Source organism: Urtica dioica, chromosome 9 (genome assembly GCF_054948205.1).
Source record: "Urtica dioica subsp. dioica isolate 48M chromosome 9, U.dioica_male_clone48M_v1_H2, whole genome shotgun sequence".
Classification (NCBI taxonomy): Eukaryota; Viridiplantae; Streptophyta; class Magnoliopsida; order Rosales; family Urticaceae; genus Urtica; species Urtica dioica.
Window position 1 is genome coordinate 11,611,269 of NC_142764.1, and position 15,255 is coordinate 11,626,523.

At 39.1% G+C, this 15,255-nt stretch overlaps 1 protein-coding gene across 1 annotated transcript; it reads left to right on the forward strand.

Moving 5' to 3' along the window:
* The first annotated feature begins 660 nt into the window (after nucleotides 1-660).
* LOC149384935 (RING/U-box superfamily protein) lies at nucleotides 661-3,707 on the forward strand. Its single transcript, XM_089626743.1, has 4 exons — nucleotides 661-946; nucleotides 1,243-1,850; nucleotides 2,293-3,053; nucleotides 3,129-3,707. Exons 2-4 carry the CDS (start codon nucleotides 1,434-1,436, stop codon nucleotides 3,520-3,522), a joined length of 1,572 nt encoding a protein of 523 aa, XP_089482869.1. The 5' UTR covers nucleotides 661-946; nucleotides 1,243-1,433; the 3' UTR covers nucleotides 3,523-3,707.
* Nucleotides 3,708-15,255: the final 11,548 nt, after the last annotated feature.

The following is a 15,255-nucleotide window of genomic DNA, read 5'->3' on the forward strand; positions in this document are numbered from 1 at the left end:
TACAAGAGATCAATATATAGGTGAAAATAATAATGGAAAATTGTGCGGTGCAAGTATCGTTTGTGAATCAGTGTCCAACCTCCTTCTGTTGAGGTCTTGTACCGTTTGTAAGCTTTTGTTCGACTAATCTTTTATTATACCGAGAACTTCTCCCCTCCTTATTTCTCGTGTTATTATACCTTAAAATATATTTTGTTCGATGTTTTGTGGATATTTGTTATCAAGAAATTCCAATCATAACACATGTAAATCTAACATATTAATATATGTCTCCGTCTATTCCTATGAAAACCCCCGATGTTTTGACTTTTAGTTTCGGCAAAAATAAAAGTAGAAAAGTATTTATTTTTATTTTTTACGAATGTAATGTAATCTGAGCAAGCTCTCAAGAATATTGTCAGGGTCTTTATTCTTATTCATTTCAGGAATGATATATGACAATAATGTTGGTTAAAGGTTCAATATAATTAATATTAAAAAATGTATGTAATCTAATATAAAACAAATTGGTGCAACTGTATTTATCTCGATTACCCAACTATCTAACTTATGCGTTGAAAGAAAGAAGAATGCCAGCAGAGCAGTGAGAGTCGTTCCTTTTCTTTCACGCCTATAGTAACCGATGAATGATTAATTATGATTCCCTTTTTTCTCTCTCTCTCTCTCTCTCTCTCTCTCTCTCTCTCTCTCTCTCCCCTTTGATTAATAATACATCCAACCAACTCACCTAAAACAAAAACAAAAGAAATTAAAAAGAAAGAAAAAGTATCTGGTAGAAGATAGTCATCGTAGACAAAGGAAGAAGCTTGTCAGATTAGGGTTCTTCCTTTCGTATATATAAAAATTCATATTTTATATTGTCCTTGAAAATGCATTCGTAATTGGAGGCTCAAGGGAATCATTATCATCAATTTTATTTCCCTCCAGATAAGGTGAAACTAACATGGTATGGAACCTTCATCTCTCGACTTGTCCTTCACATTCTTTAACCAAATATATATATATATATATATATATATATATTCAGGTTTATATATAAAAAAAAAATTATTTAAGAACGATCAAACGGGCTTTAGGAATTTAGTATCTGGGTTTAATTTAGTTTTATTTACACAATTTGTTAGTTAATTTAGGGGTCAAGAGAAATATAACTGTACTTTTTGGGTTTTTTTTTTTTTTTTGGGTCCTGATCTTCTGTGTTTCCTGAATTGACACTATCATTCTTTCTTGTGATGTTTTTAGGAATCATGTGGAGTTTTTGAGTAATTCTTTGATGGTTCCGCCATCTTTGAGGCTGTAGAGATTGATCGATCATAAATCATCATTTTTTTGGAAACGAGGAAACAGAGCTTGGTAGAGACACTAGTTGTGAGCTTGAAGCTTCAAGCTTGATTTTTTTTGTCCCTGGGTTTGCTTGGAAAGTTTGTACAAAAATGGAAGGCACGGAAGTTATAAGTCACGGCACTTGCGTGACATTAGTTAGAGAAGAAGAGGATGATGATTTTCGAAGCTGTTGCGAGGACGAGGAGGGTTGGAAGGACACCGATGAACCACTGGTTATCAAGGAAGAGTCAACAGAGGATCTTCTTGATGAGTTCTCGGTGAAGATGTTCTTCAAGGGACTCTCAATCAACGGGGTCGGGGACTTGGGATCCTGCGTTTCGGGGATCGGGGTGTTCATCGAGCGACCATCCGCTTTTCCTGTGATCAAAGTCCAGAAGAAGCTTGACTTTTACGTCGAAGAGCCTGTGGCGGACTGTTTAGCTCTAATGGATGGTCTTACGGAATGTCTGCAGAATAATATTCGCCGTGTCTATGCCTTCACAGACTCCGAGCTGCTTTACCGTCAGGTTCGCTATCATGTTCTAATTTCTCTATGCTTAGTCGCCCCAACTTATATTAAAAAGTGGAAACTTTGCATTTCTTATAATTTTGTTTTGGTGGATTTCTTGCTTTGTCAGCATTTGTGTTATTTTTTTTTAGAATTTTACCGGGTACAATATCTTCTTACTGTGTCACCTTGCTATGTTGTATGAATATACTATGCTGCGTGGTTGAGCAGGAATAATTTATTTAAAAATTTCTTTAGTCGGCATAGTTTTGAACTTTTTCTATTTGAATTTTTCCGGGTTGATAATTTTGTATCTTCGAAATTATAGATTTCCCATCTCGTAATTTCATATGTCATGTTTTACTTCCTCTTATGCCATTTTTAACAAAATAGTACCCAAATTTTTGGATAAAATGTCCATCAAGGCCTAATGCCACCTAATTACGTGTTTTCCGTTGCAGATAAGTCATGATAACGAAGTTGAAATTCCACTCGTAGAAGCACTAAAAGAAAGGATCCACGAACACACGAGCAAGCTGGAAGCCTTTGTTCTGAAATGCGTTCCAAGTGGTGACGTGGACGCACCGTCGAAACTGGCTCAAGTGGCGATGGGCGTCATCTCTTTCACTGGAGAGGGAGACAGTTCTGTTGACAACTGTTCGATCTGTTGCGAGGACAAGCCGTGTCTCGTGATGATCACCTTGAAATGCTCTCACAAGTTCTGCTCCGGCTGTATGAGGAGTTACGGCGAGGGGAAGATCCAATCTTCGCAAGTCCCGATGCGGTGCCCTCAAGAGACGTGCAAATACTACGTCTCCAGCGCCGAGTGCAAATCTTTCCTCACCTCCGCCTCTCACGATTCCTTCGAGAAGGCCCTGAGAGAAGGGACGGTCTCGTATTCCAACAGAATCTACTGCCCGTTCCCCGGCTGCTCCGTGCTCATCGACCCTCTGGAGTGTCTGTCGGCGAGAGCGAGCTCGTCGAGCGGCTCCGACAACAGCTGCATCGAGTGCCCGGATTGCCGGAGGTGCGTGTGCGTGGACTGTGGTGTCCCGTGGCATTTGTCGATGAGCTGCGAGGAGTACCAAAGTATTCCGTTGGAGGAGAGAGACTCCTCGGACGTCACGCTGCACCGCCTCGCCCAGAATAAAAGGTGGAGGCGCTGCCAGCAGTGCCGTACTATGATTGAGCTCACTCAAGGTTGCTACCACATGACCTGTCGGTAAGACTCTCACTCTCACATCTTTTTTGCCTCACCCACAGAATAGTTTTCGGAAATCAGCGTGTGTTTGGTCAGGTGCGGGCAGGAATTCTGCTACTCGTGCGGTGCAGAGTACAGGGAAGGGCAGCAGAGGTGTGAGTGCGAGTTGTGGGAAGAAGACAACTCGGTGGACCGCGTGACTCAGTCCCTGCAGGAATCAGAGCAGTGGGCATGGGAAACATTCAACTCTCTCCCCATGATCATGGACGCCTACTCCGACCAAGAGAAATCACAGCTGGCGCTCATCCAGCGCTTCCTCGCTGGAGGGTTCAGCCTCAGCGACCACCATCCCTACCAATCCGATAACCATAACCCGCCTCGCTGCACCGATTCCTATGTGGACGCTATCAAGGATCTCCACCAACTTCCCTGGTTGGAGAGATTCGTTTCTGTCATTAGTGACACCTACTACGAAGACTACATTCAATAAATCAAATCAAGGGCATGGTAAATATTAAATAACCTCTCTTTTCAAGCTTTTATCACAGTTTTTTTTTATTTTTTTTTATTTTTTATTATCAGAGGAGCTATAAAGAGTATCTCGCTCTATTACTCCATTTTATTTTCACATTTTATAGGTACATTTCAAATATAAGTACCCTTTTTTCTTTTTCTTTTTCCTTTTCTTAATGTAGTTTCATATCCATTTTATGTTGTCACTTGCATAAAATGAGGACGAGCTATGCTTAGATAACTGCTTTCTCATTGGAAGTTGAAAACAATTTAATGAAAGTAATATTATGTATTGAAATGATATATGTTATGTTGTAAATTAAAGAAAAAAAATGAAGTCAACGCTATATGCCTCTCATCTCTTCACGACTGCAGTCATTTGTGCACTATTTCTGTTATTTCCTTTTTTTTTACACGACAACAACCCGAATGCCGGTTTTGGAAATTGGAAGTTTTGAAAAATTACTGGGTTTACTTGTATCTTAGACGATTTTACTTTTTTATATGTTATTTTTGAATAATTGTTATCTTGTCAAACAAAAATGTTTACAAACATAGAAATCGTTTACATTTACTGAAATTGTATACACTTTGAAACAACTAAGAGTAAATAACTTAAATAAAAGTAAGTATACTGTTTTGAATAATTTGTCAAACTCGAGATGAAACAAATTCAACCAATAAAGTCTAAACTTGGACAAATGGAATGGAAGATTTTCTTTTCCCTTCTGTCGCTATTCACAAATCGGAAATTACGGTTTCGTGATTAATGGAAGTAGGATTAATTTCGGTACCTTCTGATATAGTTCATCCGAATTTTTTATATTTTTTATTATTAAAAAAAATTGGATAACAGAATATATTTTAAGTTTAAATTTCTTTCATTTTTTATTTCTGTGAATAATACCGGAAATTATTGGAGGGAAGCTTCTATTTTCAATAAGCTGGAATTCTGGTCTTTAATAATCGAAAGTCTTCTTTCCGTTAAGGACCGGAATTTTCGGTCATTGGAAGTCGAACTTTCACTTCCGATGCATAGGCTTTATGAACATATAAACATGCAAATAAATGGAAACAAAAGAATTGTAATGAAAGTAAACAATTTAAGAAGTAAATCAATAAATAATCACAACGTTGTAAAATAATATTTATTCAATTGCAAATTGTTTTAAGAAACATAAATATTTATCAAATGCATAAATTTTTTAAAATGAGCAATTAAGTCAGTATGCTAATAGTTCACTTCCTCTTTAGTGGAAATGGTAGAAAAAGTAGACAATGAAACAATAATGAACTCAACACTATGAGCCTTAGAAACCTATAAATAACAGATACAATAACTCACGGCATTGTATTAAGGTTCGTCCTATCGTTACCTTACCGTACCGGGACTTCAATTTTGGGGGTAAACCGCTTACCGGAGGAGAAACCAATGGGTATTCAGACAAAAAAAAAATCGGTACCGCCAAGAAACCGTTGACCGTAGAGGAAACCGACAAAAAAATGTAGAAAACTGAGGGATATTCAGACAAATATTTTACAAAAATAAACATATTTTTCATAGTTCAAACTTCGCAGTTCATACAACGAATACATGATATCAATTTATCATTACAAATCATCATATTCATCATCAAATCATCATATTAGACTCAAGAACATCATTAATCATCATTAAACATCATAAGCATCATATTCATCTCAAGTACACGCACTTAAGAACATCATAATCATCATCAAATCATTATCTACAAGATTAAAAAACTCAGATTTGGACTAAAAATCAACATTTTAATTCAGAATAAACATAATGCATAGAAAACCATACAAAACAACCAATAAACTCATATTCATTGCTCAAACCCTTGAAATCATGAAGTAAAAAATGATAAAAAAAAATGAAAAAAATCCCAAAATTTGATAAATCCCCGAAACTTACCTACCGAAAACCAAAGTTGACATAAAAAGCTTGCGACGAACGAAAACCCCCCGGAAAGCACCGAAAAGTACTGAAAACCACCAGAAAGCATCGGAAACCGCCGGAAAGCACCAGTAAATTAAAACGAAAACGGTAAATGTCGAACCGGTACCGATACTCTCCAATATGGCGGTTTCCGGCCGGTTTCCGGTGGATTTCCCCGAAAAGTCAATCCTTGGTATTACTCAATAACCACAGATAAGACAACAATAAACAACTAATACAATATTACAGGAATTGAAGAAAAATACATTAAACTACGATTAATGATATATGAAATCCTGATAAGACAACTTAGAAAAGATACCATATATAAGAGAACCAAAATACAAACAACATTATGAGCCCATTAACTCTTTCCCCATCTTTCGAATAATAAAAGCATTCATAACTTTTTTCAATATTAACCGCTAACTTTATACTTTTCATAAATAACTGTTTTCAATAATATTTAACTTCATTTCAATAATAGTTAACCAAATTTTAATAATTGTTGACCAAACTTCAATAATAATTAACCAGATTTCAATAATTGCTGACTAAATTTCTGAAATATGAAAGTATTTTTGTCCGAAAATAGAGAAATGATTATTGTTGAAATGTTTTGAAAAGTGAGTGAAATACGAAAAGTGACGCATATTTTATATTAGTTATGAAATTCTCCCTTCTTTTTAGTAAAAATTTCATTTTATTAAAAAAAATAGCCCATCAGTTAATTAACTCAAGAGTAAATTAAATATACTAGTGAATTAATTTTCTAATAAAATAAAACTAATTTAAAAAAAAAATAACTAGGGGAATGGCTAGTTACACAAATTCTTATTTTAAAAAACCTAATAACATGAGACCTACTTTATTCTTTAAGAACAATTAAAAATAGGGCCGGCTAAAGAACTAGCCAAAATGACACCCCTACTTTAAAATTATAGCCAAACTATTAACATATTTAGGAAAAATAGTCAATTTATCATGACAACATTCCAATATTCCAATTATACCCTTAGGTTAATATTATTAACTATCATAGTAAATAATATCATCCATAACAAAAAAATTAGTAAATCTAATTAACAATAACAAAAACTACATTAAATCTTATTTGTCGTAACAACAATAATAGTAAATCTTATTTACCGTAACAAGAACAATAATAAATATTATTTACCGTAACAAGAAAATAATAAATTTTATTTACCGTAATAAGAAGAACAATAAATATTATTTACCGTAACAAGAACAAAAGTAAATTTTATTTACTGTAACATTTCGTAGTTAATCTAACAGGAAAAATATCTGAGATGAGTACTAGTTAATCTAACAGTAAATACGATTTACTAATTATTTCCGTGAACAATCGAGGACTAAAAATCCGACAGTAAATCATATTAACCATTGAGTAAATCATTCGTTTCTATCGTAAATATGACTAGTTAATCTAAAAGTAAATATGATTTACTAATTATTTCCGTGAACAATCGAGGACTAAAAATCCGACAGTAAATCAAATATAACTGTAAATCCGATTTACTGTTATATCGCTCTTCTCATAATTTTATCATGAAAATCGACGGTGCCAAAAAAAGGTCAATGATAAATTATTTATATAAAAATACAGTTGAACACTCACGCTATCGATCAATTCTTTCGGGGACCACTCCAGAGGCGCATATCTTGGCGGACGTCCACAACACGAGATTCGCCGCCGACGAGCGCTTCGACCGCACCGGCGATCGCCACGGCCAGCAGCTTGACGAGGTTATCCGAGCCTTGACCATTGGCTCCGGCTCCGGAGCCGCCAGGTTGGTGGCAGAGGAGGCAGCGACGACGATCGCCGCCGCCGAAGCGGTGGAGAGGCGACGCCGAGCGTGGGGATGGAGTTTCAACGTGTTTCAGATGAGAAATTCGCCCAACTCACAAAACCTGTGGAGCGAGTTCTACAAGCCAAGCACCCCATTCCGCCAGAAGTGAAGACCGGCGATCGAGCCGCGCCAGAGAGAGAAACTCGCGAGCAAGTCGCGCTGGGGCGACCGGGAGTGCGCACGACGGAACCGATGATCGGCGAAGGCTGGGAGCAAGCCGCGTCGGAGCGATTGGTGGCGCGAGCAAAGGAGATTGTGTCCGGCGAGGGCTGGGAAGTGCAGATCCGAGAGACCACGAGCGAGCGCACCAGATCGGGCGCGATTCCTAGATCTAGATCTAGGAATCACGAGGACGAGGCGCGCGACGATCTTGAGCTTGAGCTTGGAGGCACGCCGCCTGGAGGAGAGTGGGGACTTGGTGGCTGCACCGTGGACTACCTCGGCGACTTCGTCTCCCTCACCGTGGACCCGAAGGTCCACCCCGGTGAGGTCTCCATAGCCAGAATCAGCGGCGACCACGCCGCCAATCTCAACCGAAACCCGCTGTGGGACTGCGCGGGAATCGCCGCCATCGAGGTGATGAAGTCACTCGGCGTCCACTCTGTGGGGCTCTCCCTGACGCTCGAGAAACGCCTCCTGTTGGGAAGCGGCCTCGGATCTAGCGCCGCGAGCGCCGCCGCCACCGCTGTGGCCGTCAATGAGCTGTTCGGCGGAAAGCTAGGGCTGGAAGATCTGGTGGCGGCGGGGCTGAAATCGGAGGAGAAAGTGTCGGGATACTACACGGACAACATCGCCTCGGCGATCATGGGAGGGTTCGTCCTGATTCGAAACTACGATCCATTGGAGCTGATGAAGCTGTCCTTCCCATGATCTCCCAGCGAGATCGGGCAGAGAAAGTGAAGTTAAAGAAAAGGGCATTTTTGGTACAACGTGTAATATTGGCTAAATAAACTAATAGATTGGCTACTATTTTAATATCCCTTCTAACTATAGGCTAGTTATTAACAAATCTTAAAAATAAAATAATCAAAGAAGACAAAATATCTATAATTTCCACGATTTCTATACCTTGCACAGCTGCGTAAGAGAGAAACCGAATACACGCACAACGAGAGGACTTCTCACACGATGCTTGCCATCAGTCCACGTCAAGCTCCCAATTTTGTAATCACCTTGAACCCTCTTCCTCAATGAAAACTGATGAGTGTGTTTCACTCATATGAAGTATAACTCTTTTATGCGAAAATCAAAGCTATTTCTTAGGTTACTTGATAGTTTTTAGTAGTTTTTTGTGGTTTTCAGTTTCAAGAGAGCATAGGAGGGTTTTGGTGAGACGCGCGAAGTGCTTACGCATTGCGCAACCATTCATTTCGAGGGACCCAAAGTTACTCAGTCTAGCGCATTGTCCGCACAGATTGGGATGAGACGCGCGCAATGGCCATGCGACGCGCCCAAGACCTTGCATGTTGCGTAAGGTGACAGATTGAGCTATTGAGGACCCTTAGATCTCATCCAATGGTCTAGGTGGGTCCGAAATTAGGGAATCCAATGACATAAGTTTCTAATTTGGTCCAAATACAAGTGGAGAGACCCATTAGAAAAATATCAAGTTTTGTGAGTTTTGAGAGCCATTGAAGGAGAAAGAGCTGAGTTTAGAGAAGAAGAAGAAGAAGAAGAAGAAGAAGAAGAAGAAGAAGAAGAAGAAGAAGAAGAAGTGACACTCTCCTCTACCTCACCTCTTGTTATCTCTCTATCTCCAACTTTTCTACTTCCATTGTTGCTACCTTTATTGCTCTCTAAGATTCTTGTGGTTTTGGTATTTTTGGAGATTTGATACTTGATATAATTTTTATTTTGATTGCTTATTTAAGATGTCATTTAACTCAATTTCTTTGTTGATTACTCTTGTAACTATATTTATTTGATTGCTCTTTACTATGAGTAGCCAAATTTAGAGTAGGGACATGATGTAGTTGGTGAATAGGTGTGTGTTTGGCTCATGGATTAGGATAGAAGTGTTATTCAAGAGAGAAATGTCAAAAGAGGAGTTCCATGGGTTGTGGGTGTTTTTCATTCTCCTAGTTAGCATGGCTATCTAATTAGTGAGTGTTGTTCCATATTTTGAGACCGAGAGGTAAAAGATGTGAGAGAACTATCCAATCCATCATTAGTCCATCTTGATATATAGAAAGACTGGGGGAGTGGTGTAATCATTTGAGCCTCATTCTTAGTGCGATATGTTATTTTAATAGAGCCCCAACCGATAGGTGTAAGCTCGACAATCTATTAGGTCCCTAACGACTCGAGAGAGGTTAGTACCGAGATGTGAGATTAGAACCCTTAGCTTTTTCTTTTATTGTGTCCCTCGTGTTTAATATTATTTGAATACCATTCTAATTTCACTTGCTTGATACTTTTGAACCCCAACCCATTTACTTAATTGTTTGAAAATCCGTCAATAGTAGAAATTGATAAAATCTATGATTCGAACTAAATAGTTCTCGTGGATCTATACTTGTGCTTAGCACACTTAACTACTATAGGTTTGTACACTTGGTTCTGATGTTTGGTGTAAGGAAATCTACCCATAAAAATGTGACCTTAAAGGACAACACCCTTGTCGCCGTATTAAACCTCAAAACCCCCAGGTCAACTTTCACGTCAACACCCTGAGACCGCCGCACTTTGATCGTGTACCCCGAATCCAGATCATCGACGTTCGTGACAGCTCTTCTCGTGGTCGCGGATGATGCACTCCTCACGCTTGGAATGGTTATGGATGGCAGGTTGAGATCTAGTGCGGCCGAGGTTACGTGAGCGTAGGTGTTCTGGGATTTGGTCAAGCGAGTCAAGGCCGTGGGTTTGTAGGCGAAAGAGGAGATGAATCAAACTTCGTTATGTGTTCTAAGGTTGTAGATGAGGCTTGGCTCTACTGCCCTGCTTGGGTTGATGTGGCCACCTCCCATTTCAAATGGGTTGGCCGGGCTACGACTCGGACCGTCCGTCGATATATGTAATCTCTGTCCATCCCGGTTTGCGATGCAAAAAAACACTAGTTTATGCTAAGGAAATGAGTAAATATATTTTTATACGTTTACGTTTTAAAAATATATAAATTACTTATAAAATTCAATCAAACGTAGTGTGTTTTAAGACTAGCTAGTGACAGTAGTCAGATGAATGCTTATTCTGAGACGGCCTATGCATTAAAGAGATATGTTTCAAGAATGGGATAAATGTAAATGAGAGAGACCGGCTGTGACAAGAGCATATCTGATAGCAGGAGGAGATCAATTGGGATGGAGAGATTTGATAACAGCAACGATAGCAACAACATGAGGACACACTATTGAAGTTCCTAGTTAAATTATGTAATGACTATGATTCCCTTTTTTTGTTACTCAATGACTTATTCCTCACTTTCCTCCTTTTTTCTGTGGATACGCTGCCAATACGTACATAGCTGGAGCAACAATGTCCGGCTACACATAAACAAACCACAACCTTTACTTATTGAAAATCGTTTTAGTCAGACACAAGCTGTCGCAGAGAATGTAGATTCAATGTATGCGATAATATGATGCAATCGATGGATAAACAAAAGACCGTGCGTAAAAGTAAATGATACAAAAGAATGATAATCCTGCTCGGTGAAAGGCCACATACTCTTGGGGGCAGTATTCCCAGTGGAAATGAAAATAACTATACGAAAAGTAGTCAATAGTACAACAATGGACTAATACGAACGATCCCCGCTTCAAGGCCCTTTTCCTACTACTACATATTAAATCCAACTCAGATTCCCCCTAAATCATAGATCCCATTACTTCCACTCTCAAACACTTCTCCCAAGTGTTTGATATTCTTCTTCTTCAACGCTCGTGAACACTTCAATCACGAAATCAAAGACACCACACAATCCATTAACATTTCATAGATCTGGTATAGTGTCAAGAGAATAACACCACACACATCACACAATTACTTTCTCAGTCCGCGAATCATGCATGTCTAAGAACCTTATATGTATGATGAATGTGTCAAAACCAATAAGGTTAAAACATTCGGCTTTTATAGTAGTCAACACCTCTGGAAGTCAAACTAGGGTTTTGTTACGATTCACGCGGAGAAGATAAATGTAGAAGGTCTTCCGTGAAGCATTCTGGAAAAATCGGAAACTTGCTAGAAATATAATTTTGCACACATTGGCCAGGATACCTCAACATATCTTGGAGCATGTTGCAAGACATCTAGCCAAATAGACTTGCACTAAAAAAAAGTCAGCAACACATGTAACACCAAACTCTCCCTTTGGCTATTTTTTAGGCAACCACTTCTAGAGCAGTATTCATCAGATAAATTCTCAGTAAAAAATTAATTGACATTCCAAATACGAGACTAGATGATAAAGTTAAATAAGTGATATTAATTACATTTCCCCCTGATTGCCTCAAAAACAGATCAAAGGCAATGATAGATCGAAATAGAGGGAGGCACAAATCTATTAAACACACAAGAGAGTACTGAACAAATACAGGAGAAAGAACGCACATATCCGAAATAAAATAGTTTGAGCACAGATATCGTAAGAAGAAAGGATGATCAGAACAATACATCCTTAGAACAGAGTCTCAAACAAGCCAAACTAGTAGTAAGTAACTAGAAGAAACACACCAATTACCAAATAAGAATATCCATACAGTACACAATAACGAACAAATCAAATACTAGAGAGAAACAAATGAGCTATCATCATTACCAACATTTTTATCATATTCCCCCTATTCACCCTCAACATCTTCTTCATCTTCAGCTTCCTCTTCTTGAGAAAGAGGGGCATACTGAGAAGTAGATGCACCATCAGTTTGAGCCACCGGGGTCACGACCTTGATCAGCCCTTCACAAACTGCTTTTTGAAGAGTAGACGTGTAGATAATCTCTTGGATATTTTGAAACCTCTTGAACAAGTGCTCTCAGAATGTCACTAGGCAAAGACTAAGACAGAGGGGCCACATCGAGAGTTTCACTAGCAGAGCCATAAGGTGTCGCAGAAGATGGCCTAACAATGACACGAGCATGTTTCTCTTCGAAAAACTTGTGGCTGAAGGTTAGCTTTCTAGGAACAACTCCCACAACATCGTAGTCACGCAAAATGTCCTTCTTTTGAGAAAGAAGGAACCTAGAGATGAGAGATGGAGATCTTATGGGAAGCTTGACATCATAGGATTCAGCGTGCTTGACCTTATGCTCAAATATAAACTCACCAAAATCAAAGGAATAGTGAGTACCTATTTGATACATTTGGGAAGGCCAAAAGTGACACCGGAGCCATGATATGAAAGAGCCCAATTGGCACTCAATCCTGTAGAGGACTAAGTACTTAGCACGGAGATAGGCAGATGGAAGTGAGATAGACAGAGGGAAGTAATCCCTTCTCAGGCCATCTATTCTCTTAACTTCCAGAAAGCTCATGAACGATAATTCTCATGGGAGGCAACGTGTCAGCATCGATAATTCTACCATGCCCCAGATAGTCATTGAGCACGGCAGGAGATAAGTCAAATTCCTGACCTCTCACGAATACTTTCTTGAAATATAGATTGACAGACTTGTTGAGCCTGGTGGGCAGGTTGACTATAAACTCATTCACCAACTTGGGATAGTGGGGGACAATCCCAATGACACTTTTTAGCAACTGAGCACCACTCAACAGTTCCATGATCTCACAAATTTTATGAGCATCCTCATACAATTCCCTCATATGGAAGATCTTCCAATGATACGCAAACTTTCACTTGGTCACATTCTCTTCAACGTGGAAAGACACATTATCCAGAGGAGCAGAGGGCACATTCTTTGGAAGCTTTTTCCCGTCAATGGAGAGTTTACCAAACTTAGGGAGCGTAGCAGTAAGCTCACCATCTTATTCTTCCCAGATGTCTCCCAAGAAGACAACAACATTTTCCTCAACAACCTTCTTTGCAGGCTTCTTCTTCATGATATTCTTCTTGTTCATACCCCATTTTTCTTTCTTCTTTTTCTTCTTCTCCACTACTTTCTCCTTACCCTTGTCACTAGTCTTCTTCTTCTTGGTCAACACGGAGGAAAGAACCACATCATATTCAGTGCCAGATTTCCTCTTCTTAGAGGAATTCTCATAAACATGAGGCACAACCTTCATAGCAACGGGGGCATATGCACTTCTTTCTTTAAAAACCCTTTCAGGTTCAATAAGATGTTAAGAAGGAGTAGAAGTAGAGGGTTCAACTCTTCTCGACTTTAGGAGCAGTATGCTGGATAGGATTCTCAATAGCATGATCAACCACGATATCAGAAAGATCCAGAATTCCACCAATCACATAGGCACTGAGGGGATCAATAGGGTCCAAAAGAGATTCCAAGTTGTTGGAATTCTTAGTAACATCAATCCTAATCTATGTGTTCTCTATATCATTAAGAACATAATCCCTAGCCTTGACATTCTCTTCAATATCACCATTAGAGATATTAGATGCATGAATACCTTGGACCATCACATGAAGGGCTTCGATCAGAGAAACGGTGAAATGATCCTCAGTTGAGACAAGAGGAATCTCTTCTTCATCAGTCGATTGGGGGGGGGGGGGGGGGGGGGGGGGGGGGGGGGGGGAGGACGCAGTTTCCTCATCAGAGGAATCACTGGAGACAACCTTGTCGGTGATGCCTTCAATGCTCAGTCCAACATTCCTCGGCGCAAGTTTTCCATAAGATTTTCATGCAAAAATATTTTCTTTGTGAGTGGAAACCCTTCTAGAGGAGCACCTCCGGCCTTACCATCGGCACTCTACCCATAAGTCATACTCATAACACGAATACCATGTTTGTTCGTCTCTTTCTCCATAATTTTCTTCGCGATAATTTTCTTTTTTGGAGCTTTCTTCACATGGACAGAAATTCTAGCACCACTTCTTATACCCACTATTCTTAATCCACTCAACAATCTAAGAGAGAAAATCTAAAGGGCATGATAGCACGATGTTATAAGCACAAAATTCACAGAGAAAAGAACCGTAAATTTGGGAAATTTCGAACTGCAAAAATTCTAAAACAAGGAAACTGCATTAAACTTCCTCAAGAAATAAATCAGCTCTTGCGTGAGTTGACAATTAATGATGCTCAAAACAAGAAGTTAGGCCAAACAGAAGAACAAGCCCAAACCAAAAAGAGAAACCAAGGCAAGTTTTGACAAGTAGGTTGAATAGGCCAACTAGAACACAAGCCCCATGAGAAATGTACAAACAACAGCAAAACTTAGTCGTTTCGTTGAATGGGTCAACCAGAACAATGCGCCCATGAACAAAATAGAGGAATAAGTACATATGTGCTGCAAAGTTGATAGACCAACTAGATAAATGGGCCCATGAACATCAACACTTGCCTAGACCCAGTATTTGCTATAAGTTCATCACACATAGAGCAAGGACAAATCGAAGAGCTTCAAACGGATTAGCCTCAAGAGCTTTAGTAAATATATCAGCAAGTTTTTTTTCTTTAGGAATATGCTGACGACTTATCCTTTTTTCTTCCACTAGTTCACGAATGAAATGGTGGCGAATATCAATGTGCTTAATCTTGCTATGTTGAACAGGATTCTTGGAAATATTGACAGCCCTCATATTTTCGCGAAACAATGTCATGACATCTTAAGGAACATCATACTCAACAAGCATATTCATCCACAAGAGTTAAGTGCAGGTACTTTCTGTAGCAATATATTCTGCTTCTGCAGTGGACAAAGACTCACAATTTTATTTCTTGCTAAACCAAGAGATTAGGTTATTAACAAGAAAGAAACAACTACCCGAGGTACTTTTTTTTGTCTTCGACATTTCCA